At 47.5% G+C, this 27,165-nt stretch overlaps 1 protein-coding gene across 3 annotated transcripts in view; it reads left to right on the top strand.

Annotated features, from left to right (window-relative positions):
* Positions 1–27,165, top strand: part of LOC146197962 (uncharacterized) — a 51,591-nt gene that overhangs the window by 8,840 nt on the left and 15,586 nt on the right. For all 3 annotated transcript variants that reach the window (XR_014704919.1, XM_084593247.1, XM_084593246.1), the window contains exons 4-5: positions 3,886–4,117; positions 4,309–4,664. Coding sequence is in view for 2 of the 3 variants with exons in the window: in XM_084593247.1 (XP_084449373.1) it covers positions 3,886–4,117; positions 4,309–4,664 (588 nt within the window). In the remaining variant the exon portion in view is untranslated. The remainder of the gene's footprint in view (positions 1–3,885; positions 4,118–4,308; positions 4,665–27,165) is intronic.

Raw genomic sequence — 27,165 nt, 5'->3', positions numbered from 1 at the left:
GCTCACAGCGCGGACATTTGAATAATTACTAAGTGAGCTGTGCATGCTGGTTCTCAAGTTACAGGTGTATACAGTAAAAGCTCGTTAATTCAAACTCGAAGGGGCCGAGAAAATTGTTCGAATTAAGTGGAGTTCGAATTAACAGTCGAGCACTGGAATGAGCGCCATCGTGGCCCACCGTGCTGGCCGAGCCCAAATGTTGACTCATTACCATGAGTAGAGGGCTAGGCGCTACTGCACGTTTAGGAGGGCGATTCCGATAATTTTTGCAGTCGAACCGCAACGGCGAATGAACGGGACTAATCGGTCAGTCATGCGCCGCAAACAAGAACCGGAATGCATTCGTGTGAATAGCGAGCTTCAAAACATGTTTATTTACACGGAAAAATAATCGGTAATGTGCGTTTGCTTGCATTTCTTGTGCCGCAACTCCACAAGCATCAACTGCAGCTTGCCCAAGAGTTCTAGCGCAGGATCCGAATTCTCATCGGCGGAGAAGTATCGTGCAGCGAGATCGAGCGCCGACGCTACTTCACATGCACTAGGGGGTGGCACCGGATCGTCGCCTTCGTCGGACTCTTCATCGCTTTCAGCCGTGTTCGCCACCCGTGAGCCCTGTGGAGCACATGCAGCCGCGATTATATCCTCATCACTCAAGGGCCCAGACGTCTCCACACCGTTGTCAACGTCAACGTAGGCTTCAAAGGCGACGCCCTCCGACAAAGCCGCGTAGCCACAGTCGAGCACGACGGAGTCACCATCAGACGAAGCCTCCGCTACCTCCGTGCTGCATGCTTCTGGGGCGTCACCGAAGCCACACTTACGGAAACAATTTTTGATAGTTTCCGGCTTGACGGTATTCCACGATGATGCCAGCATGTGGACAGCTCCAAGCAAATCGATGTCGTACGACTTGCCACTGTCCAAACAAAGAAGTCTCTCTAGGTGGTGGCGCCTGTAAAGCGTTTTTAAGTTCTGAATAACTCCAAGATTCGTAGGCTGGAGCACAGAAGTCGTGTTTTTAGGCAAAAATGCCAAGCGGATTGCTGTCAGTCAACTCACGTCACAATGAGCTGTACAGTTGTCCACGAACATCAGAACATTCCTGTTCTGTGCAGCGAATTTCCTGTCTAGCTTGCGCAGCCAGTCGGTGAAAATTTCCAGTGTCATCCACGACTTTTTGTTTGCGGTGTAATCAACAGGAAGAGTCTTGATGCCTTTAAAACAGCGAGGCTTCTCTGCCTTGCCGATCACCAGCAAGCGGCACCGTTCCGTGCCCGTCGCATTTGCGCACATCATGACGGTGATTCTTTCTTTGCTTCTCTTTCCGCCAGCACAAGTGTCGCCTTTGTAAGTGACTCTTGTTGGGGAGCAATTTGAAATACAGTGCCGTCTCGTCAGCATCAAATACATCGCTGAGCACATAATCAGCGAGGAGTTCCTTCAGTTCACTGGAGACCCACTGTTCACACGTTTCCTTGTCGACTTTAGCTGACTCCCCACAAACGTTTCTGAATGTCAGCCCGTGACGCACCTTGAAACGTGACAGCCAGCATTTTGACGCGCCGAACTCACTGATGCCCATTTGGCTGGCAAAGATTGCAGCCTTCGCAGCAATTATGGGCCCGCTTAACGAAATGTTTTGGCTGCGAACTTCTTTTATCCATACCATTACGGCACTCTCCACTTCGGGATGGGCCGACGTTCGTAGCCTTTTGCGAGAGGGCTTTGTAACGTCTTTACGAAAGGCAGCACTGATCAATTCCTTGTTCCTGAGATACGTTGACAGCGTGCTCTTCTTGATGTCGTACTTTTTGGTTATATCCGTCTTGGATAATACACCACATTCCACCTCACTCAAAATCTCCATTTTCGTCTTGAGGTCCTTTGCCGTGTATTTACCGCGGTTTGCCATGGCTGTCACAATCGATGAGTCGTCGCTGGCAAAGCGGTGAGGCAACGAAAACGGTAAAACTTGGACCACCGCGGCACGAACAAATGCACGACACCGACAACTGCGTTGTGCACACAACGTGACCGCAGGACAAAAAGAAAAAAGGCTTGTCAAAAGCGCACCCAGCAACCGCGGTGCAGCCAAAACCTGCAACGGGTTGCGCCGGACCGCTGGTGTGATGGAGCCTGGCGGCACCCGGCAGCGAAAACCTGCTGCGGCATGCATCGGAATGCTCGCTGCGACTGTCAAGCGCGCGGACAGATTTGAAAGATTTTGTTTTTTGCGTCTTTAGTAATCTTTCTGCGCATTGTACACGGTATGGGCCGACTTCTGTCTGCGAGGAGCTGTGTGAGCCACGGGCTCCTAGTTCGAATTAACCGTTGTGGATACTGGCATGTTCGAATTATCGGGCATTTTCTCCTATTGAAATACATAGGGCCATGCCGGGACCCGAGCATCAGTTCGAATTAACGAGGTTTTACTGTATAATGAGGGTCACATGAGTCCAGGCTTGGACAACTTGCAGAATGTGTTGGCATTGTGAAATTCATTGTGGTAACTTCTGGATGGGTATCACATAGCAAGACTTCCACTGTAACAGATGCTAGGACGCTGCAGTTAGCGGAGCACTGAACGCGCGCTGCATCTTGAGGCATCGTGAGCGACTACACAGTGATTGCACGACACCTGTTCAAACTGGGCACAAAAAGAGATCGTAAAGGCTACGATTGCGAAAATGACGAAAGACAAACTGAACATCTGAAGTACAAAGATAGCCAACAACAAGAGCGAAGAGCCGGAGCAGATGATGCTTGGGTTGGCACAGCAGCCGATAGCAGTTGCCCGATCTCCCGCGTTCTCGCAGAGTGCGCACTTCGCCCAGGCACAGCCTTGAATTCGAGCACGGGAAACTAGTCACTTCGAGGCTTAGAATAGGCCACCTCAAACGCGGCGCTGCCATCGCCGCCATGGGTAGCAAAACAGAGCGAAAAAAAAATAACAAAGCAACCAAAGATGGCAGGAGAGAAATGGGGCATGCGCGAAGTTTGGGATTTTTCGGCGCTTGCTGTTGCCGTTCGTTAAATAATTACTTCCAGTATTTCTACGACGAGTTCGGCATTGACAATTACAGAAAAGGTAGTTTATATGAAATACTACCAGAATATATAACCGTCCAAAAATTTACTGTTTCGCGATTTTCTGGTTTTCATAGGTCATGTCCCCCCTTAACCAGGAGAGTAATTGCGTGACTCTGGGAGTTATGCTGGAGCCGAGAACATATCAACAAAATTCTATGTCTGGTATCGTTGTAAGTTGACTGTAGTTCGTGTTCTTTCATGGGCAACAAGTTGTTTTGAACATTTTGTATTTTAAAGGGACAGAACACTGTCCTCTAATTGGCTAATATTTTTTTGTGCAACGTTAATCTTGCTGAAACGCTGTAGTAAAATTTTAGAGAATTTTTCGATCAGTGTATGTTTTCGTTTTTATGTAATCTGATTTTGAAACCATGCGTAGCCATCACAATGACAATTGCCCGCTGGCAAAAGTGAGGTATCAAAAACTAATATATTATCACTCACCAGGCAGTAATTAGACATTTTTCAGTACACAGTAGCGTCTAGTTTTGTTTCTACACCCAAGGGTGTTGACGGCACAGGAACATATGCATTATTGACAGAAGTTTTAGTCGGCCATGGTAAATGCTGCGTCCAAAAATTCAAAACACTCTGTCGCCATCTAGTGACAAATGTTACAAGCACATTGCAGGCAATGCAAAAGTGAGGCTGTTCTTTATTGAGCTAATTTGAGGCTACACACATTTCTGCTTGCATCTAGTCTACAAGGCTGATGCAGAGTATCTGTTGTGCCCATTCACCTTGCTCAAGCTGTCTTCTGATGCACGCATTCTTGCTTGGCACGATGCTCAGGAGGCTTTGCGGGTGGACCACCCGGCCGTGACATGTCCGGAGGACCACCGATGCGGGGAGGACCAGCAATGAGAGGAGATGCTCCACCACCTCGGGGAGCTGGTCGTGGCATGCCACTTCGTGGAGGGCCGCCCATGGGTGCTGGAGGACCACCTGCCAAGCGAGGCCGTTGGGAGGGACCACAGAGTGCCGCTTCCTCCTACCAGGACTCTTACTACAACAATGGCGCAAGGTGCTCACTTGTTCCTTCTTGTCTCTACTTAAACTTGCTTTGGCTTTGAGATGGCCAGTACTTTATAGACCACCGAGTTTTTAGATTTTTATTTTCTTTAACTTGGTAAGACCTGTTTGTGATTTCATTGGCATGAGCTAAAGCAATCCAGGTACTGCGGCAGTTGCTTAGTTTCCATTTCACTTCTGCAGCCAAGATTATGGGAACAGTGGCGGCTATGATGATGGCTATGGACAAGCACCTGTCAACCAAAACAACTATCAAGACCCATACAATGCACCACCCTCTGACATGATGGGCAATGGCTACCAGAGTGTGGGAGGTGGCAATGCTGGTGGTTATGGAGATGGCTCTGGTGGCTACAACACAGATTACTCCAAACCACCAATGGAGAGAGGAGGTGGCGACTTCAGAAGCAGTGGCTCTGGATATGCGCCTCCTGCGCCTTCCGGTGGTGGCTACGCTAGCAGCTACGACGACAGGGGATATGGGGGCAGGCAGGGCAACTATGGCGGAGCACGGCCTGCAGCAGACAGCTTCAGTGGAGGTAAGACTTAATTGTTTTGCCACTTTGGTTATAGGGGGCCGCCTGTCAGTCATCGCAGTAAGCTTTGGAGATGCATGTGCCTCAAAGGATGCCAGTGATGGAGCAGATACAGTCGAACCTGAGTATATTGAACTCGAAGGGAATCATTGACTAGTTCGGCCAATAGATGAGCTGCTTTAATCCAGGAGCATGAATACAATGTGCCCACACTAGAGAAGCGCTTCCTGCAAATCTTTTCTTGTAGACCATATGCTGGTCAAGTGGGAATATAAGTGACCCCCCTTACCTTGAAGTGAAAAACAAAAAGAAAGGTTTAGAAGCACGCACATTTACAAAATCTGCTGTGTCCTTGCATTGCCGGAGCTACGATCTCTCCAAATTTTCAGCAACATCGTCGGAAGACAACTCTGCCACTCACCCGCCGCCTGCCACATATTGTCTAGTTCAATAAACCGTGTTGCTTACGCAGCATTTCTTGAAAGATTGCGTGCGAACAGCTAATCTTGTCGACGCCATTACACCCTCTTCTGAAATTTCGAACTGTCATTGGAAGAGTGGCCATGTCGCAGTTTTGATTTTGTGAACACTCACTCACTTTTCCTGGAAAGTGACTGTGAACTTCCTCCACCTTCCCGCTATTTATTGCTAAATAGCAAGAGGCATTATATACTATTATAACTCGGAACAAAAGAGCGCACGCGAAGACAAATGTGCCAGATACTAAAACAAAAATACAGCTTTAGCTGCCCGTCCGCGAGCAGGCACAGCACATGCTGCTCGACTGTGCCTCAGATTCTGCTACAGACCCCCTTTTTTTTTTATATATATATATATATATATAGCAAAATACTTTAGAACCCTGTTGTTACGTTCCTCACTGCTGCGTTTTCCCGGCTGTTAACGTCGCTTTCATCCGGTCTCGGCATTGCTCCCGTAGGATCCAGTGTACAGTCGAACCCGGTTATATCGAACCCGGATATACAGTTGAATCCCGCTATAACGAAATTCACGGTGCACGAAAAAAAATTCGTTCTCGCGGAACTTCGTTATCGCAAAAATTTGACGTGAAACGCAGAAAGAATTGCCCAAGCAGCAGCAAAGGCGTTTAATGCCAAAAATCTGTAAGCTTGGTTTGTTTACGCTTCACGGCGAGCAACGCCGTCACGCGATTTTCGCACTCGGTCAGCAAACCCATTGCAACATCGTCGTCTCGGACAGCAACGAAATTCCTGATGACATCAAAAGCGTCCATCACCTGTACGGCGGTTGCCGCAGCCGGCGCTTCCTGTACGTCGTCGTCTTCTTCATCGGAAGAGTCCTTATCATTCCGGGCAGCTTTTATGATCTGCTCATCACTCACATCTTCGTGAACAACAACACAAGCGTCAGCGCCGATGTATTCGTCGAGCTCGAGATTAGGCGGCACGGTTCCTATTTCTCCCAGCGTTTTCCAGGCGGCCGCGATCCCCGGAGCCGGTGACGCCTCTTCGTCGTCGTCTGTAACGCCTGGTGTTAGGCCAGCAGAGTGTACGGGTCGACCTTCGGCAAATCCGGCGTGCCTGAAACAGTTCACAATTACTGAGCGCCCCAGTGTGCTCCAGGCAGCAGACATAATCTGCAGTGCCACGTACAAGTCCACCTTCGTGTCTCGGCCGGTTTCAGTGTTAAAAAGCAGCCGCTGAATTAACCTCCCGCGGTAAGCGCGCTTCAGGCTAAGAATCACGCCCTGATCAAGAGGCTGTAAGACAGACGTGCAATTGGGAGGGAAAAACCTCAGCTCCGTGTTAGTGAGCTTGACTTCGTCGGAGTGATGCGCTGAACAATTGTCCAAAAGCAAGCAAACTTTACGGCCCTGCCGCTTCATGTCGCGGTCGAATGCCATCATCCACTCGGTGAAAATAGCGCGGGTCATCCATGACTTGTTGTTCGCCTTGTACTGCACAGGTAGGCTACGAGTTCCCTTAAAACAGCGCGGCTTGGCACTTTTGCCTATGACTAACGGCGAACGCTTGTCCGAGCCATCCATGTTTGTGCAAAGCAGCACTGTGATGCGTTTTTTGCTGTGTTTGCTGCCGTGACAGCGCTGCCCCTTGAAGTCGAGCGTCCTAGCCGGCAACATCTCGTAGAATAGCCCGGTCTCGTCGGCGTTGTAAATGTCTGCAGGCGCGAAGTTGCTTAAAATTCCGGCCATGTTACTCGCCTTCCAAGCAGCTGCTCCGTCCACGTCTGCTGACATTGACTCGCCGCACAACACTTTTCCAACGATGTTATGGCGGGCCTTGAAACGGTTTAGCCAGCCAATGCTGGCTTTAAAATCATCAATGCCAAGTAGGCATGCATAGTTCAAGGCTTTCTGCTGGACGATGCTTCCGGACAGGGGGACGTTGCTGGCTCGTGCTTCCACAAACCACGCATGCACTGCTTTGTCCAACTCTTCATGGAGGGGCCGCGTCACCTTTTTGTGCTTCGAGGATGTGCCTGAAGCAAGTGCCATTCTCACGCTGTCCTTATTGCCTAGAATCGTTGACAGCGAACTTGCAGGAATTCCGAAGTCTTCAGCAATTGCCGCTATCTTCCTTCCGCTTTCTGCTTGGGCGATTATTTGAGCTTTTTGCTCAAGGGAAAGAGTTTTGCGTTTTTTCACTTGCGTTGCCATCGTGTCCTGCGGATGAAAACTCGTCGTTGTCGAAGAGAAAGGCAGCGAGTGAACAACGCGACCACGACACAAAGCCAAAATGGCGGAACTGCAATCACGTGATTTCATGCTTAATGTGGCTTTGGATTTGACTTGGACTTCTCGCCAATAAAACTAGTTTCGGTTTCGATTTTGAACGCGAAAATTTCGTTGAAGCGGAAACGCTCTGCAAAAATGGTTCGTTGTGCAGAGAAATTTAGGCCATTAATTCTTATAGGATACTCGCGGGGAATAAAAAATTATTCGTTGTCGCGGAAATTTCGTTGTGGCGGTATTCGTTGTGGCGGGATTCAACTGTATCGAATTTTGGTTATATCGAACTCACGAAATATCCCCTTGAAAATCCCATGTAAAAGTATAGGAAAGCCGCGTCATATATCGAACTCAATTTCACCGGTCGTTCGATATATCGAACTCCGCACCACGCCCTGGAAAGTGTGCCTTCCCCAAATACAGTCGCATCACCCTAGGCCAGGGGTTCTGAAACTTTTTTGCTTGGAGGAACCCCAAAAGCCTTCAAATAGTTCCAGGGAACCCCCCGGGCCCCCTCTCCCTCAGAGCCAGTCTCATATCAGCTGCCGGGTCAAGACGGCTCCTGTGCTTGTTCTTCAAATAGGCGAGGGCTGAAAATGCCTGTTCACATGCATATGTAGTTGCAAAGGGAAGCAAAATGTCCACTGCCCTTTCAAAGAGGCATAGAAACAGCGGAGCAGTCCCCATCCAAAATTTCACCAAGCCTTCACCATTAAGGGGAGACACTGGTCTTAAAATGAAAATTTTTATTTTTAGAGATATAATAACGAAATTGGGTGTGTATATGTATTTCTTCCTCCTGTTTTCAAAAATGTAATTAGTTTTACTCTATCTCAATTAGTTCTAATGTTATTGGGAAATAACCAAAGCCTAATTTGGTAATTTCTTACGGGTCGTTAGGACAGTTTCCCTCAATATTTTTTCGTTCCGATTAAAATGTAGTTGTAGCCAAAGACCTGCCATGTGGAGCTATGCTATTTATCTTATCATTGATGTACATCACAGTATAAAAATATTCAATTATGTAGATGCCCCACAATTCAAAAATATAATTAGCTGACATTATTGTTCAATAAATTTGATATGTTCAACTTAGCAATATAAAAATAGCATAGCTCCACAGTTCAAACCTTTCTGAATTCAACGGTATAAGATTTATTAAAATTGCACCACAAAAACCCAATGAAAAGTTCCGTAAGGCTAGTCATGTCACCAAAAAACATGAAGCTGAGAAAAACTCATTTGAAGTTTTGACACTGAGTGCAGAAAATATTGGGAAGAATCTTCGACAACGGATGTTACTCAGATGTTCCCTATCAGTTTCCCTACAAAACAAAACAAAAAGTGTCTTATTCCATCCAAGGAAACAAAAAATGTCGAATGTGTAAGTGTGATGAAATTATAGTTAGGGGTTGACCTTTTTTTTTTTTTTTTTTTTTTTTTTGAGGTGAAAGTGAGGACCGGAGCCAAGGAGACGAGAGCTCCACCAGGCAAACAGTTGGGGAAAAGAACTGCTTCGCTTATTCTTGGGGAAGAGAACTGCTTCTGTTCGAAATCGCAGTTTTCGCAGACAAGCAGAAGCTTTACAGCAAGGCCGTACTCCTTATCTGTTGCCTTGCTCAAACGCAGACTTCCTGCGCCGCAGGTTCCGCACTTCGCTTGCGCGAAAAAATTGTTCAAAACCTTCAAGTCCACAATCACGAACTGGGTACCGGCATCAGCTGTCTGGTAATCCGCACTGACGCCGAGAAGGTCAAACTTGCGCTGGGTTGCCGACTTTTCCGACAGAACGGACTTTGCTTGCGCCGATCGCTCAACACGCTGCGCCTGCTCGGTCGACGAATAGTACACAGCATCAACACGAAGTGTACCACGATCCGAGATACGATTCGTGCTGCAACTTGGTCCCGCGGTGTCGTCATCGGGCAGCGTGCTTGATGTACCCGGCGGATCCAACGAGTCCGGCACTGCAGGCCCCGGCGACGCACTGGTGGCCGCTGCCTGCTGTTTTTTGTTCCACGGACGTTTCTTCCGGCTTCCAAAAGCTCGTTGCGTGCTCGGTTTCAATCGACTGCCTCCCGGCATCTCGACCGCAAAGAGAAACTCCCGGCACAAGGCGGAAACACGGCGTGTAGAGAAACACGAGCGCAAAAACAGACGCGCACGAAGCGACAGCCACAGCGGCGAACGCAAGAGAAAGAAAAAAAAAAAATGACGTAGACGGTCACACCAGCCAATGGGAGGCGCAGAACGGCGCGCGCGCGAAGCGCGCCGCGTGCGAGCCAATCAGCGACTCGAAAACGGCCTTCGGGAAACCGGCCCGAACCGCCGCTCGGCTTGAGCGACGCCATTTTGAGATAGCTCAAATTGCGCACAAAGAAACCAGCTTCAAAACAAGCCCAAGATGGCGGCGATCGGCCGGCTGCAACGCCGGCGGCGCGCGCGGGAAGTTCGAACAAAGTCTCTCTTTTCGGGGCCATTTCGTCGCTGCCGTGGTGTTTTGAAAGCCGATTTTATCGCATTTCCCGACCGAATTCAGCGTTAATTTTACTGTAGATGCTCGAAAGGATAAACCTTCCGAAAATGAGTTTTTCCCAAAATCGACTTTTTGACCATTTTCGACCGTTTTAAGACCCGCGTCATTTTTCTTTGAGAGCAGTGCTTGCCCTGAGCTCTGAGGATTCTCGCGGAACACAAGAAGACAGCCCGCGGAACCCCTGTGTTCCGCAGAACCCAGTTTGAGAACCCCTGCCCTAGGCCATTTGCCGCGTGACGTTTTCAGGCCACGCGCGGAAGGAATGAGAGGCGACGGCTGGTCTTTGCTTGCAGCGCCGCGCCCATTCCCCAAAGGCGCGCGCATCTGCAGTTGTTTCCCACGTGCCAACACATGACGTTTGCAAGCCATGTGCGTGGGTGTGCCCATTCTTTTGCCGAGCTATCTCTCTCCTTCAGCATGCGCAACGCATGCGCCAAGTCAGCTCAGCCCGTTTTCAGCAGACGTCACACGCTTTCTCCAGCGTGTGTTGCGAACCCTCTGCGTGCGGCGGCGTGGCGGCTGACGTGGCTATGGCGCCTGCGGATGTTAAAAAGCGGCAGCTGTTTTATCCTTTCTTATCGTTGTGCTGTACGCGCGGCGTAGCGTAAGATATAGCGGCTGCAGATGTTAAGAAGCGGCAGGTTTTTTTTTTTTTTTTCGGAGATGTTTATTTTATTATTTTTTATCGTTTATCCTTGCATGTATGAATCAGCGAAAGCACAGGGTCAACTGCTGCGATCATGAAGCCCGCCCCAAGCGTGGCGTGATAAATCGAACCACGCTTGCGCAATCAAGCCATCACGGGCACTCTGCCAAGTTCGCTCCCCGCCACTGCAGGAGCTATAAAAAGATAAACGCGCCCTGACGTTATCGCTGCCCAGCATCTTGGCACGCTGCCAATGAGCTGTGGATGAGACGACCAAAACGGACTTGACGCGCGCCATCGACATGCAAGCGAAAATGCTCGCGATTTCTGTCGCCGCGGCGACACAGAAACCTGTTTTGAGCTGCCGCGGTGGCTCGAGCGGCGAGAGGGACGCAGTTCCAACAAGTTTGCAAATTTTCGCTCTGTCGCTGAGATCGCTCAGTCGCTTGCATGTGAGCGAGCTGGCCTTAACGCATTTTTTTTTTTTTTTTTCAAGTTCTCGGGTGCAAAAGTGGAGAGTGGGTTCATTATGCGAGTGGGTTGATTACGCGACAAATACGGTATCGTTTTTTCGCATCGTAAGTGCCGTCGCAAGCCGATTTTTGTATATCGAATTATCGATATATCGAACTATTTCGCGATCCCCTTCGAGTTCGATACATCCGAGTTCGACTGTATTGGGATCCTCGTTATTGCGTTGTAGCTGTGAAAACGTTCCCGCATGATACGTCGCAACTGGTCACCGCGAACCCGCCTGAGGCAATGCGCGCCGACCACCATTTTGACTTTTGAAGTCTTGGCTTGGCTAGGCTTGGCTATGGAACTAACTTCAAGAAGCCGCACGCGAGTTAGAAAGGCCGCCACTAGATGGCCATCTGCCTCATGAACGTCGGCTAGGTGGCGTGCACCGCCACCGCCCGATTCAAAGGGTTCAACTTCATCCATCCATCAATTCGTCGAACCAGTCCACGACAAAGCCGGTCGTGAACCAGTCGAGCTAACCCTTGTCCTTTGTATCCAACGATCGTGATCTGACGTTCTTCGATAGCGTCGCGCAAGCGGAAGGCGCTTTCCCTCCAGGAAAAGCTGGACGCACTCAACGCTGTGGACAGGCAGCCAGCGCGGAAAAGAATTGCTATTGCCAAAGACCTTGGCCTGCCACCATCGACGCTTAACAGCGCCGTCTCAAAGCGTGCCGAGATTTAAGGCAATGCAGCGCTTTTCGGCCCAAATGCTAAGCAGGCTCTTGGGGCCAAGTATGGAAACCCCGACGAGGCTTATCTGACCTGGTTCAAGCAAGCTCTCGCTGCCAGCGTCAATTTTGGTGGCAGCATTTTGCGCGAGAAGGCAGTGGACATGCTGACAGACTGGGCATCACGGACTTTACGGCGTCGAATGGCTGGATCGACCGGTTCCGGAAGAGGCACGGCATCGCATACTAGACAGTAAGCGGTGAATCAGCAAGTGTGAACTTGGCACCCAAGGGACCCGCAGTTTCTTCGGAACGTCAAGCTTGTGTTCTTCCCACCGAACACTACAAGCCATCTGCAGCCGCTGGATGCCGGAGTCATAAAGAACCTGAAGCATTCCTACCGAAAGTGTGTTGTGAAGTGCTATCTTGCGCGTATTGATCGGGGACAGCAGCCTACGACCATTTCGGTGCTTGACGCCATGCACTATGTTGCTTCAGCGTGGGCTGCAGTGGCCGCATCAACTGCACAGCACTGCTTAGCGCAGTGTGGCTTTCGCACGGGCGGCAAAGGGGAATTTCCTGGCACAGACGCTGGGGAGTCGGAAGTAGCCTCTTGCGATCAGGAGCTCACTGAGGCGATGGATGCGCTGGTTGCCACGGGACTCACATACGACGACTGCGTCGCAGTGGATGCTGCCGTCGTGACATCGGAGTGCCAGAGTATCGGTGATATTGTTGCGAGCTTGGTCGCGAGTAAAGCTGCAGATTGTGATGACGAGCTCGAGCCACACGATTCCGAGGACTTGTCAGATCCGAGCTTTGGAGAAGCGGTCGCGTCTGGACAGCCGTAGGTATGTCGCACCTCAAAGCGACGCAGACAGCAATGCGGCTTTCCAGGCTATTGAGAAGCGCCTGGTGTTTTCTAGCGAGGGAAACGGCAGTCCACTATTCTTGATTTTTTTAAGTCCTAACGGCACTTTGCGGAAATAAATTGTTTGAAGTGAAAGCTGCACCGTTCTCGTTCCTTTTTGGAGCCTTCCTCACTGTTGCGTTTTCCCGGCTGTTACGTTTTTTTTTTTCTCGAACCGTTGTAAAATGTATGAACAGGGTTCTACTGTATATGGTACTGCCCGCCGGCAACTGGCAGCTTACTGCGAGCTGCATATACACGAACTCGTGTCGAGCAGCACTAGTTCCAAGTGTAGCAGGTGTGTGTGTGTATTTGCTCGCTTGCACATGCTTTGGGCACCTCCTCACATGAGGGTCCATGCCCCTGACCAGATTGTTGATGCAAAATCCTCCACCAGTTGTAAGGGGCCTACCGTATTTACTTGCATAATTTGTGCCCTCGCGTAATTTGCGCACCTGTAACTTATTACCCGGATATATACAAAAAAAAAAAAAAATTTTAACCGCTTATTTTGGGTACCTCATTGCGCGAAAACAGCAGCATGCACGCAGGAACGCACAAGCAGACCGCATCAGTGCAGCGCACTGTCAAGGCCAAGCCAAAGCGAAGCCGCGCACAGTAGTGCTCGTTGTACGTCTGGCGCATCCATCTCTTTGTTGTTGGGGGCTCTGCTTTCTTTGTGTGTAGTGGTTTATGTATGGTTGTTCTGTTGCAATGGGTTACCACAACTATCCGGCGAAATTTAAACGCCAGGTGATTGAATTTGTCGAAAAAAATGGAAATCTTGCCGCTGCCAGGCAGTACAAGCTTAATGAAAGCCACGTCCAGTACTGGCGAAAGCAGAAGGCAGAGCTAATAAATGCAAGGCCGGGAAGGAGAGCATTTTGGGGACCTAAGAAGGGTAAATTCTCCACCGTTGAAGAATTCTTGCGTTATGTTCACGAGCATCAGGCCTCCGGGATCGCAGTATCATGCGAGATGCTGTAGTTCCAGGCGAGGAAAATAGCACATAAGGAAGGGATCCCAGCTGCGACGTTCAAAGCAAGCAGGTGGTGAGGCGCCACCAATCCACCCGTCTCTGAGATGAAGGACAACTAGCTGCCAACGTTTGCCCGTAGACTACGAAGAGAAAGTGGTGGCATTTCACCGTTTCATGATAGCGCTGCGCAGGATGGAAGGCTTCATTATGTCCCAGATCGGGAACGCTGACGAGACGCCGCTGACATTCGACATGCTACCCAACATCACGGTGAGCAAAAAAGAAGCTTCGTCTATTGCCATGAAAACAACCGGCAGCGAAAAGCAACAATGAACTGTAATGCTGGCAGTGACCGCTGACGGTCGCAAACTACCACCCTTCGTCATATTTAAGCAGAAGACGATGCCAAAATTAAAAGTTAAAGGACGCATTCATGTTCGTGTCCACAAAAAAGGGTGGATAAATGAGGCACTAATGCTCGACTGGCTGGACACTGTGTGGGGGAAGCGACTGCCATCGATGTTGGTCCTTGATAGCTTCAAGGGCTATCTCGTCGACAGTGTCAAATAGAAGTTGAAGGAGATGAGGACCAACCTGCCTGTCATCCCAGGTGGCCTAGCATCAGTCCTGCAGCCATTGGATGTCTCCAATAACAAGCCGTTTAAAGATAACGTGCGGAAGTTGTATGTCGAGTGAATTACCAGCGGAGAACACGATTTCACTCCAACTGGAAGAATGAAGAGGCCTCCTTTGGAGACTGTCTGTGAATGGATACTGGCAGCTTGGGACAGGGTCTCTACCAACATTGTGAAGCACAGCTTTAAAAAAACTGGACTGTCAAAATGTGCATGATGGAACCAGGGATGACTGTTTGGGACACCAGCGATGATGGTGACGACAGCTGCAGCAATGTCAGGCATGGCTTGAATCCAGGTTTTCCAGCTAGACAAAGTATGTGCACTTATGGGGGGACCCGGGTCTTTGCAGCCAAAATTGGTCAGAAAATAAGATTTTCAATCTTCCCGTTTTCGTGATTCTGAGATCTTTCCGCAGCTATCTCCCAAGTTTCGTTGAAAAATATAGCCTAATTTGCATGTTATAGCGTTCCAAAGACTAGAATCTGCGCATGTGGTCCTTTAAACTGATGTCAAATCGTGCCAAATTTCGATCTCCCGCAGTTCGAGAAATACGCGATCTGCGGACATAATCTTGGTGTCGTTCGAAAAATCGCGATTCATACCGTTCCTATATCTCGGTTGGTGACCGTGAGCGTGCCCACCGAAGCAGAAAACAAAGGAACAAAATTGCATGAAACGCACCCTGCTATTGGGCTCCCACCGCACGTGAGCAAAAGGCGAGCTTTAGTTGGCTGGCGGCGTCGACTGCTTGCGATCCAGCGCCATTTTGAAAAGGTCTCTTCTTGTAGGCCTAGTCGGCCTGGCTTCATTCCCTCATCGTAACCACAACGCGAAATGCGCAATATTGAGATTCACGCTTCGTTATTAGCCTAAAAAAAAGTAGCGAGAGGAGATAAACGCGCCAGGGACGCTGCATCGCAGCATCTGGTTGCCGACGCTCTGCGTCGAGTCCGCGGTGGCCTGATAACGGCGTAGCACAGCTGGTCGTGGTCAGTGCGATAGTGAGGAGCGGCATGATCTGCCGTGTACGGAATGGTGAGAGTGCAGATGAGCAAATGCAGCTTTCAACGCTGGGATCCTTTGAAAGGTCGACAAGGGGAAAGGTCCTTTGAGGCAGTGCCGCGACCAGCCGCAGCGGTAGTCTCGAAGCAGCGTCCCGCGACTCGCGGAACATAGAGAAGATTGCGCGGAATCCCAAATCTTGTCGAAATAAATTTCTTTCTTAATGCTACACGGTGCAAGACCAGCAACGGTCGATTATCACTAGTTGCAGGCTGATTGCGTTTACTGCATGAACGTGAGAATGGCGATCGCGCGCCAGAACTTGGCACCAACTTTTGCGGAGGTCACGATGCAAACACACTCGTCATGGTGGCGGCCTCCGGACCATGCGTTCCGTTCGCCGGAAATTTCATTCTTTGAGGGCGAATTATATCGATGGTAAATGTTGCATTGACATCAGTAGCTAGTCAGAACCCACTTTAATGAGTTACTGCTAGCTTTGGTGCTTCAACAATTTATCAATGCGTTTTTCCTCAATTTCTCAAAATCAAAATATTGAGGACCGTACATGTTTGGAGGTGCGATATCTCTGATTCTACTTATGATATTGCTATACAGTCAAAACACGATTTAACCAAACCCGATTTAACGAAGATATCCTAATTCCCCCTCAGACGCCCATAGGGTTCAATGCTTTGACTAACCCGAAATAACGGAACCGATTCCGTGATCTGTCCCGATTTAACGAACCTTTTTTCGAGAAATAAAGGTGAAAAAGTGTTAATTTTTGGTCTATTTTGTAGACAGCACCCCAAAATTTATTGGATTGCGAGTCAGCGGTAACAGCGCGGAGCATCTTCATCCCGTCGCTGTTTTCAAACTGCGCGGCGCAAAACGAGTTTTAATTTTGAGTCGAGCTCACGAGATGGCGCCAGCAGTAAAAAAGTTTCGTGCCACATTTCATAGATGGCGCTGTTGCAGTTTGCGTGTTTTTTTGTGTGTGTGTGTTTGTGTGTTGTGCTCTGTGTTCGCTCTTGTGTGGATTTCCCCGTGCCTTTGAACGCACGTCTTTGTCAAGCTTAGCTTGTTAGGCCTCCATCAGTCTAGCCTTGCTATCGTGAACGCGGACGTGGTGTGTTGTTTCTTTTCATACGCGCTAGCGGCGCCGGTCGTGGTGTTGGCGCTACCCACTCGAAAGTAGCGCGGGGGGTCATGACGATGACCATACGGACCCCCAAAGATTGCGCTAGTTGTATGATTACCAACTTTGGTGCCAATTTGTCATAGCTGTGTGGCTTGCCGTCCCATCGGCGGTATTTAGGGAAGATTGTTGCACCGCTAGCCGAACCGTCGTTTGGGTCGGTGCTACCGACGTGAATTCGTCACGCGCGAGTGCGACGAAAAGTGAAAATGGTACGTGCTAACCGATACGACCGCGATAAGCTGGTACGGTTTATGCGGATGCAAAATGCATTATGTTCAATGGGTGCTCAGTCGGGGACATGACTTTACTACTTTTAAAACGAAAGTATTGTTTAAGCGGGTACGTTTTAAGGGGAGATGCTACTCGAAAACATTTTTTTCTTAATATTGATGCTAGGTGAATGAAAATTGCACCACTTATAGAGATTGATCTCCTCTTTCTAAATATGCTTTCAGTTTTAAAATAGCTTAATGTTTTCATATTCTAAATGCCATGCATAAGTGAAAAACAATGCATGTTTGTGCAGCTGCTGTACACAGCAGCAAGCATGGTAGGGCAGAGCCAACTAGTTCTTCTTGTCCCTAACACTCCACTGAGTGCAAATAACCAACATAGCAACATTCCCTTGGCATGCAATGTTTTGAGACAATTTTATATCTGGTGCCTTGTTTTTAGTGGCTAGCACCAGATAATTTTTTAAATTTGCATGCCCAAAAATACTGCTGATTGCATTTAAACCTAGATACTTGCATTCTACACATCCTAAAGATTATGCATGCCAAATTTGGTGTTGATTGAACTAAAATAACGACATAAAATATTGTGCACAAAACTGATATTCGGCCCAAAATACGAATTCGAGAAAAATGCGATTTAAAGATACAAAAGCTGTTTATTGCTGTTGTAGCAGCACTATCTGCATGAAAATTGCACACAATGCAGGCCAGGGTATTATGATACAGTGCACAGTTTTAGAATTCACCAGCATCATATGTTGCTCCCACAGTGACATTGTGAGCAGCATTCTCAAGGCGTGCTTTCTTGGCTATTTAGTGATGCTGAGACCTTGCTTCTGTCAGCCACTGCTTTGTAACCACAAGGTGCACATTTTTTGTTATGGCATTAAACTCCTTATGGTGCACTTGTTTCGGCAAACCAAGAACCACACAAAATCGGGAAAGTTGATTGTATCCAGCACCAATAACGAGCGCCGCAACCCCTGCATTGACGTTCACGGCAAAAATCTCCCTCGGGCTGGCTGAAGGGCGTCGTCCACCGGAGCTGCACACCGCGCACGACTACGACACAACGGACGTGGCACACGCTACACTGCTGCAACGCAGCTCTAGAAACGACGAGAGTCCTTTTCACTTCTTGGCCAACTCGCGAACAAAAAGTTAGCACCGTCCGCGCTCCCGACATGCTGCTCGCTCACCAGTGCGTTTGCGGCACCGATCTCGCCGATAAAGGCACTCGCCGTACTAGGTCTCCTCAACGCTCGAAGATCCTTATCTTCTTATCCAATGCACTGACGAAATCGTCTAAGCTGTCACTGAAACTTCAGTGCCCAGCCGGCTTCGAGCTGTCAAAAGTGTCGCCTCCCCCGATGTTAGGCCTAGCTTCCGCGGACGTCTCCACTGCATGCCGTTTCACTTTGCCGGTGACTTCCCTTGAACGCGTGGTTTGGTCGGTACTTTCGACACCGAAAGTCACGTTTCTTCTCGGATTCTATCGCAGCGACGAGCACGAAGATGCGTGAAATTTTGAAAACACGCCGAGAGAAAACTAGCGGGCAAGCGTGACAGCGAGCTACGCGTCGCATGAAGAGCAGACGAGCTATGGCCGCTTCCCACACTGACAGCCAATGGCGTGGTCGAAATCGCACCACGTGATTTAAATGGCCAGTGAAAATGCTAGGTTTGGGCGGCGAAACTTTTTTTTTTTTTAATTACTTGCTGGGGGTTTGTGAAGCGGCAAAGCCAGCTTTAGGGAGAAAAAGCGTAGGCCTGCCGCCTTGCAAAATTTCAGTGGCGTGCGACGCCGCGATCTGACGCGTCACGCGCTTGAACATGGGTCGTATCTGCCCCTTCTTTAGCCACCTTGCGTGCTTTAACAGACTTTTTAAATGATTTCGCGACTGTTTTCGGCTCTGATTTTTTTATATATTAAAGAGGAAGGAACAGTGTTGCTGAAACGGTCAAAATCACAAAATGACTTTTTTACTGAAAATCGCCGTTTTTCGACCCGCGTCTCCCCTAAACGAGGTTTTACTATAATCGAATGTACTGAATTATGTGGCCAAGAAATGCCTAATTCAATTTAACGAAGTTCTCGATTTAACGAAATAATTCATGGCTCCCCTCAACTTCGTTAAATCGAGTTTTAACTAATTCCTTTTGCACCAGAAAGGTAAACTCGTGTACAGTGCAAAAATATAAATGAATTTGAGGTATTTAAGGAGGAAAGTTTTTAAAAATTTCATGTTTTCTGGAGTGTCAAGGTGGCTTTTTGGTCTCTGAACTTTGAGCTGTAACTTTGGTTAAAATGGAACCAGGACATTCAATCTTGATTTTTGCATTCTCTGTGTGTTCTAAATTGATTTGATACGTCAGTTTTTATTATAACTCCTGTAGTTTTACTGACAGCTCACCTCCAAACAAAGAACATAAAGTGCTCAATATCTTCAGAACTAAATAGCTTACACAAAATTAATGTGCAAATTTGAAATCAGCACAAAAAGCTACATAAATGGTGCAATTTTCATCAAAATCTACCAGTAAGTAAAAAATATTGTCTTTAGACCAGGGTTCCCTCTTAATAAAGGAAAGTGATTTGCTTGTATATGATGCCTCGCTTTTTTAGATATATATTGCGCATTATATACTTTTTGCCGGTGAGCTTTTAAGGCATGTTTGCGAAATATTAGTGTAACTTGCGCGCCCCCTTGAAGCTTTAATTAATGAAAAAAAAGAACCTCAGGTGGTCGAAATTTCCGGAGTTCTCCACTACGGCGTCTAACCAACCCAAGCAACCCAATTCAAATTTGATACACTTGATTTCTGCGTCTCCTTTAGAAGCGAAGCAGGCCACGTGGCGCTGTCGCAAGCCCTTAGTCACTAGGCCAGATTTTCCACATAACAGCAGTGTCATCTTCAAAACAAGCATACCAAACCGCAGAGCACCCGGTTTTTAATTAAAGTGTTAAGGCCCTGTTTCGTGGACACTTCCTAGGCGTAAGTGCCTGTGTGCACAAATGTATGCTGGAACTGGTCTGCATGTGCCAGATGCGGTAATTATGAGAACAGGCAAGAGCGCGACATGGATATCTGTATATGGCAGATACCTGTGCTCACGCACAGGCGTGTTTTGGAAGCAGTTTACAACAATTGGAGGACCTTGTGTCTTTTCCCTACCCTTTTTTTTTCACACACACACACACCTCTCAAACTTCTTTGAGTCTTCTGTTCATGTCTTAAAATCATTTCACCTATCCCCTACTATTATCTTTGCACCTTGAGAGAGATTTTTGGGGTGGATGACAGTGTGAATGAGGCAGAATGGTGAACATGGAGAAGCATGCCTTTATAAGATGCCTGGCAGGTGGTGGCGTCAGGCATGTCGCTCGTGTGCCTGAGAACACCCCATGGAGTGGGGTCTCTCATTCTGCCAGCGGGTAAGTAGGTGCCAAGGACGCTCACCCAGTCCAGCTCCACTTGCTGAGGGAGCACCATTAGCGCCCTTTGCGGTGTGCGTGAAACTTTGTGGGAGTTCAATAAACGCCGATAACACTGCTGAGATTTTTCATGCGATTTCCAAGGATATATATTCAGGTAGTTCGATATGAGCAGTAAACAGATATACTCAGGTTCAATATGTCATGGTTCGACTGTAGCTTGCACTGAGTCGCAGTAACTGCCATAGTGGAGGAATAGGATTGTCGTGACAACCTGCATATTGTTCCAGTCTGCCTTTTGTCTCTAGCACCATGAAACTAGAGTGGAACATTGTTTATTCGAGGCCTGTTACAATGCATAAAGTTTCAAATTAACCAAGGTTTCAAGTGACTTGAAATTGAAGTAAAACTGGGAAAGTCAAGTGCGAAACGTTCTACAACATACAACGGCACTTCAGTCATTATCATTGAGCTCGACGAAATTGCAGTTGATATAAAGGTCTTATGATGGCCAGAAATTGATTTTGAGAAAAATGCATCTTCGAAATGTATATTCACATTCAGTTTTGATCTCGACATACAGCAAATACTGGATTTATTGAACTTTGTATAGATCATAAAATGGTCTGATATATCAGTAATTTAATGCATGAAACATGCTGACTGATCACTTTTTTTTTTTTTGTAGCACAGAAGTGTGAATACGGTGTGTCTAGGCTTCCGGCACACTTCCTGCAGTATGTCATACCGCCAGGTATGGCGGCCTCATAGAGATCTGCTAGGCGTATGTGCGCACACCTGAGCGTCGAGCACCACTTTCCCAGTAGTCGGGTTAAATAACACAAATCATCACAAAGAGCACTGAACACATCATTGTAGGATACATAAATAGCCATAAAATTGCATAAGCATGCTTAAAGAAGACAAATTGGGGCTTGCTTAAGCAGCAGCTGCAGGTTGACAATCGCTGTGAGCATTGCTTCTGATAGCGCATACACTGGAGGTAGTCTTTTGCATGCACAAAACCAATCACAACTGAATGAACTGCAGGACATCCCCAGCCTTGATGATTGTTAATATCTCAGATTGTGCATGGGCGCATTTCTTCACGAAGCTTCCAACTCTGAAACCCTGCAAGAAATCTCAATGATTCTGCTCTTTCATCTAGAGAGCTATCGCACCATTGTCAATGGCATTACGGCTGCATATTGTACGGTGTGATTGCAATGACAAGAGAACTGCGCTGTAAATGAAATACAGTCGCCAACTGATTTTTCGGACTTGGCAGGTCCAGGGAAATGGTCTAAATAATCGAGCAGTCCGAAAAATCTGAACTTTAAAAATAAAATCACTTTTCTGCGAAAAATTAGCTTTACATATCTCGAACTTCGCCGCTCCCCATGTTTCATTTATATGCCTATAACGGAGTTATAGCATAGCACTATCTGCTACTGTAATCGGCTTGCGTGCGCACGCGTTCACATAATTTGCACTGCACCAACCAGTGCGTGCAGGCGCGGCTGGTGTGCATGCCGCTTGAAAGCATGCAACTCGCTCAAGGCAGTCACCGCGTGCGCAGTTGTGCCTCACAAAAGCGGATTACGCTAAGTTGTAACCGCTATAACCCTCCAGTTATAATATCTCTGCCAATCATGCTTTCGTCATGTCCATGCCACTTCTCAATGTACTTTGACGCAGTCAATTGTGCCGTGAACGAATACACTTGCCGGCGTCCATTTTCCATGGAAGACTGCTAGATGGAACTCGTGGGAGAAAAGCGAGCAGAATCGGTCCCCATGAATCATGAATGCTTCGGACCCCCTCCCCTTTCCCCATGGGTGAAGGCGGTGGACGGTGCTCACACTCAAGTTCCAATTGCACGCTCATTGTAGGCTGTCGCAACGAAAGGGTCGGGCATTCGCTTATTGCCACTGCCTCAAATGGCGACGATGAACAAAGTGTTAATCTAGTCCATCCGAATGACTGCTTTACCTAGCTTTCACGGCCGCGCAGAAGTGGTTGTTTTCGAAAACTGTGATGCCGAAAAAACTGGCCTTCAGCCAAAAAACAATCCACAGTACTGCTTGCGGCAAATTTGGTCCGAAATATTGGTTGTGAAAATGGACACGCTCCTCAGTTCCCGCATGACTGTTCCTGAATAAAGTCTGAATTATTGGAATCTGAAAAATCGGTCGGCTACTGTATCTTTCTTAAAATTTGGGTGAGGTTGGTTTTTGCGGGGCCTTCGGTGAGCTTGGCTGGCTTTCCCACATGACATCAGTGTCTTTTTGAAAGCAAGCTCACTAGACTGAAGGCCACTTCAAACCGGCTTGGTGGTCATGTTGGGTGATATTACAATAACATGGTAGCGTTGCTAGCAAGTATCCAAGGCCGCGCAGCTGACCGTAACCCGTGCATGAAAGTGATTGTGGAAGTGCCATTAGGAGAAGCACTCTGCAGGGGCACAGCCACAGTTTAATTATCGAATCTTGCACTGAACGGAAGTTGGATGAACGTGAATAATACCTTTGTCACTCAAACACCACTTCCGATCTGCATTGAGATTTTCAAGGATCGGAGCATCTGATGCTACATGGCCGTTTTGAATGACCGTTGAAAAGCTGACTGTGACGTCAAGGGTGGGGATGACCGTTCTTGAATGTGCTTGAAAACTTGAGAGCGCTTCGGGAAGCGCAGCGAGCCAAGCAGTCTCGGGCTCGATTGCAATTACTGAGGATCGAAAGTGTTATCTCAGTGAGGATCGAAAGTGTTAGTTTGAAAGTATTATACTGCTGCACTTTTATGTGGTGTTTTCATGGGGTATTCAGAGAGTTGTGAGTTTGATCTACCTAGGGGTTGATTGTACGGTAAAATCAACGTTCAGAATGGCACTGGAACTACGAAATGCCTGAAAACGAACAAAAATGTGCGTAAAGTTGCCGTGCACGACTTAGGCGAAGCAGCTGGTCAGTCACGCCATCATGTGTCTAAAATCTTGTTTCTTCATGCACATTGTTATCTCAAAACTGCATCGCTCTGGCTTGATGTTACAAAACTGCAGCACGTCTACATTTTAAAAATTCTATTAACAAATTTATTAACCCTTTGAGGGTCGAATTGTTTTGAAAAAAACTTCCCCAGATAGTCAACTTACTTTATTGCGGATTTTGAAAGTTCAGTATGAGTAAAGTCAAGGAAAAGTTGTAGAAAAATATTTGGGACCGTATTTTGGAGTCAACGTTGCTCTACACTGCAAACTTGGGAACCTCAGGAAACCACAAGAAGGGCAGGAATACCTCGTGAGCGTCGATGATAAACAAGCTAACAGCAGCCTCAATAAAGATGGGAATCGGGGTGATATCCGAAACCCCTGCACAGAAGCGTTCATAAAGACAATCAAGTTTCGCGCCTCTGTTGTGATCACGTGGTGAAACCGAAACTGCGGTAGGGCGACGGCGGACCGGGCGACACGCTGCAGCAGGGAATCACTTCCGTTTTTCTTTGCAAGAAGGCAGTGCAATAAATTTGAAGTGCAAGTCCTAGGAGGTGGCAGCACCACCCAATTAGCATGCATCGTCATTAGGGCGCGAAATTTCAAACTGGGGGTTGAAACCGTACCGGTATGGCAAAAACCTTGCGGGATGGAAAACCACCGCCGTACACTTACGGCTAAAACCCTCAAAGGGTTAAAGAGAACAAAAAAACACTAAAGACCGCTCAGTAAAACACTTAGTTCAGTCTTAGTGGCTTCAAGTATTAACTATGGCATTGTGTATTAGAAAGCCCTCAATACTTTAGGTATTGTGGGCTTCTGCTGTCCTTCACTTTGTCTTCTGACAAGAGTGATTCACCTCACATAAACTTGAAATATCCACTATGGTGGAGGAAGGGGATAGTAGTTCAGTGTGCAGTGTGAATCATGATCTTTCATGATCTTGGTGTCACTGGCTGTGCTACCTGGTGGCGCATTGTGGGCAAACGCAGGCTGAAAGGGACTGACGCCCATATTCACGAAACAGTCGCTCCTCCACTCCAGGGCCGATTCAGATGCATGAGCGCGTGAAGAGCATTTCCTCCACGTGATTTCCTCAAGAATACGTCTTCCATTTGAAGCGGCGCAAACGGCATATGGGAACGAGATTATGCCGAACCTCTGCCCGAAAACTGCGTGCTGAAGTGTGTAACATGCTCAGTTTTTCATGTCGAGTCTTCTAAACTTTCGCAAGCTGTTTTGACATTAACAGCGTAGTGGAACTTGTTTTGCAGGCTGGATGAAAAGGTGGCTGTGAAAAATGGCCGAATATGCTTTTGCATCTGGCAAGTCGCTGCTGGTGACTTAGATTGCATAGAACAGGGCTTCGAAAAATAGTGCGAAATGAATACTTCGGTCTATTTGTTTGGTGTAACTTTTATTATTGCCAGCCTATGACAGACATCAAAATATATTGCAGAAAAAAAGCCGCCAACTCCTACAATCATGCCTCTAAAATAAAGCGTGCTAAAATTTGTTGGCATCTGGAATACTGAGCCGAATATTAAATATGAAGCCCTCGTGAGGATCGCTGACCAGCAAGAAATTGCTGGCAAGAGCGATAGCCGTGATACGAGCAAGTTTCTGCAAATAATGTGTCGCCAGAGTTTATCCTATAATTATTTTACTATGGCAGGATAGGAATCGCAATAAGGCAGTTTCATAAGTAGACGATTTACGACAGCGTTGATCAGTTCCAAAGCGCCGATCGCCGCGGCTTCGAAGTGAATTAATTTAGGCCTAGCGACGACTAGGGATGGTCGCGCTAGGCGCCATCGTTCGCCGTGCTCGCGCGCCCCATTCCCGCGGTAATTGTGTAACCTATTTCAGCCTGCTCGCGGCATCCTGTGCTGCAAGCTTTGCAAACTCGTGTACTTTCATAACTAAGGCTGCGCATTTTTTTACATTCGGCTCAGCAACAAGCCGTTCGAACAATACTGCAGGCAAGACAAGGTTTTAGTACGCAGTCGCTGCGCTGTCAGGCGGCACCATATTCTATACATCGATCCTTAAACGTGATACAGTGAGCGAATGAATAACTTTGTGAAGCAGACCCGCTCGTACGCTTCGCGCTCTCGGGCGCCGACGTAAACCGAGGTTGCCAAGCTCGGTTTGCGATAGCCGCGGTTAGTGGTGTAACCATGGTTTGGTGCACCGTGTAACATGGGCTAACCGCGGGTTCGTGGTTACGAACTGGCGAACTCCTCAGGCATGTGCGAGTGAGAACGGGTTGACGAGAGTACACCAGCGAGTGAGCGCGTGGCAACCGGAAGTTTGTCGAAGTGACGCAGTTCTGGGCGGAGCTTTGAACTTGCTTGTATTTATTTTTTTTATGGCTCCCTTTGGCGTACGAGTTGAGAGAGAAAATTGTAAGGGTCATTTTTAATCACCAATGTCTCTGTTGCAGAAGCTAGATCGAAAATGTTTGCGGGAGAATGATGGGTGGTTCAATATCTATCAGTGTTATGGCGTTGTTTACCCTTCTTGGTGATCCATTTCTGTGGACCTTTAAGGAATGCAATGTTGAAAGCACATTTTTTATTTTCACTTGTAAAACTTCTATATCTTATGTTGAAATCCATAGTTGCCATGTCTGTGAGTGCGAACTTCAGTGAGCTGCTAAATCTCTATTATTAGCTCAATTTTAAAACTACTTCCAACATTGGATTCCTTACACTTTATATCTGTATATTAAAAATTATTTCTGGTGAGCATTTTTTTCTCTATTGTTTGGGCAGATAGTAGTAATAATTTTCTTAATACCTTTAGAACTAATTTCCCTAGGAGAGAAATATTTGCATATTTGAAATCAGCAGAAAAAACAACAAATCTGAGAGCTTTCATACAGTTTAACCAATAAATGACAAAACCAATTTTAAGACCCATGTCTCCCCTTAATTGAAAACATGCTTGAAAAGCCATGCCCTTTGCTGTCCACAAATATCTCTCCGTGGTATGAGCACACCAACTCGCTCCCTCGACAGAGTCGCGCGTCCGAAGACATACTATGAACCCTCCGACAGCAAGCAAGACATTGACGCTTGGGGTGCAGCACAGATGTTTGCACAGCTTTAGCGTCCCTCTGGTGCCCCCCAGCTTACTACATGCAATACGCTGTTCCACCACAAGTTCGCCGCAGGTAGTCTGACTGCGGGCGAGCTCACCTCAGTTCTGGAGTCTCAAATTTTGTTTGGTGACTAATTTTACAGCACTAGTCTCATGAACTAGGCATTCATGACCACATTTATTGAAAACAAGCACAGTTGGGATGGGAAAACAGGTCACCCATTAGACTGGAAAATTCTGCCTCACTTTGTTCTTGCTTGGAGAGAGTGATACTGTGGGAGACTTATTATTGAGGCACATGCACTACAGAGCTGGCTGCGAAGCACTGATTCATGTGTGCATGCGTTTTTATATGTGTCCTTCTATTAGCTACTAATGTTGTCTATGGTGCTTTCTGGGACCTAACCTGTAAGTAGCAAATTCAGCATAACGTCTTGATTTCTACGGAGCTGTCCGACAGGTTTGTGTTGTCAGGAGTGTGGTCATACCGCAGAGCAGGCTGGGAAGAAACCCTTAAATGTATTTCTTTGTGAAGGTGCTAAGCGAGCACCAGTTAAAGAAAAAAGGCCTGACAACTCAAATGGCATGCTGTTATTGCTTCCTTTGATATGAATTCTTGCCTGATAACGCTGAAAATAGATGTGGTTTTGTGAATGACCACATATAAACAGCTCAGAGGCCACATACACATCATTGCAGCTCCTACTGAGCTGATACACTGTGGCACTCATTAGTGAGCTGTGAGCAAACAAAAACAAGACCGCCGTGGATCTACCTATCAAAACATCTTACAACTGTCTCTAATGAAATGATGCCCCCGCGCTACCAGCGACGTGGCTCATTTTGTATTATGGCACTTCAGCAGTTTTGATGTTCTTTTGAACTCTGGCAGCCTG

This window comes from Amblyomma maculatum, chromosome 2 (genome assembly GCF_055883805.1).
Source record: "Amblyomma maculatum isolate TAMU_Amacu chromosome 2, ASM5588380v1, whole genome shotgun sequence".
NCBI lineage: Eukaryota > Metazoa > Arthropoda > Arachnida > Ixodida > Ixodidae > Amblyomma > Amblyomma maculatum.
The sequence above is the reverse complement of the archived record's forward strand: the minus strand, read 5'-3'. Positions and strand labels throughout refer to the sequence as shown.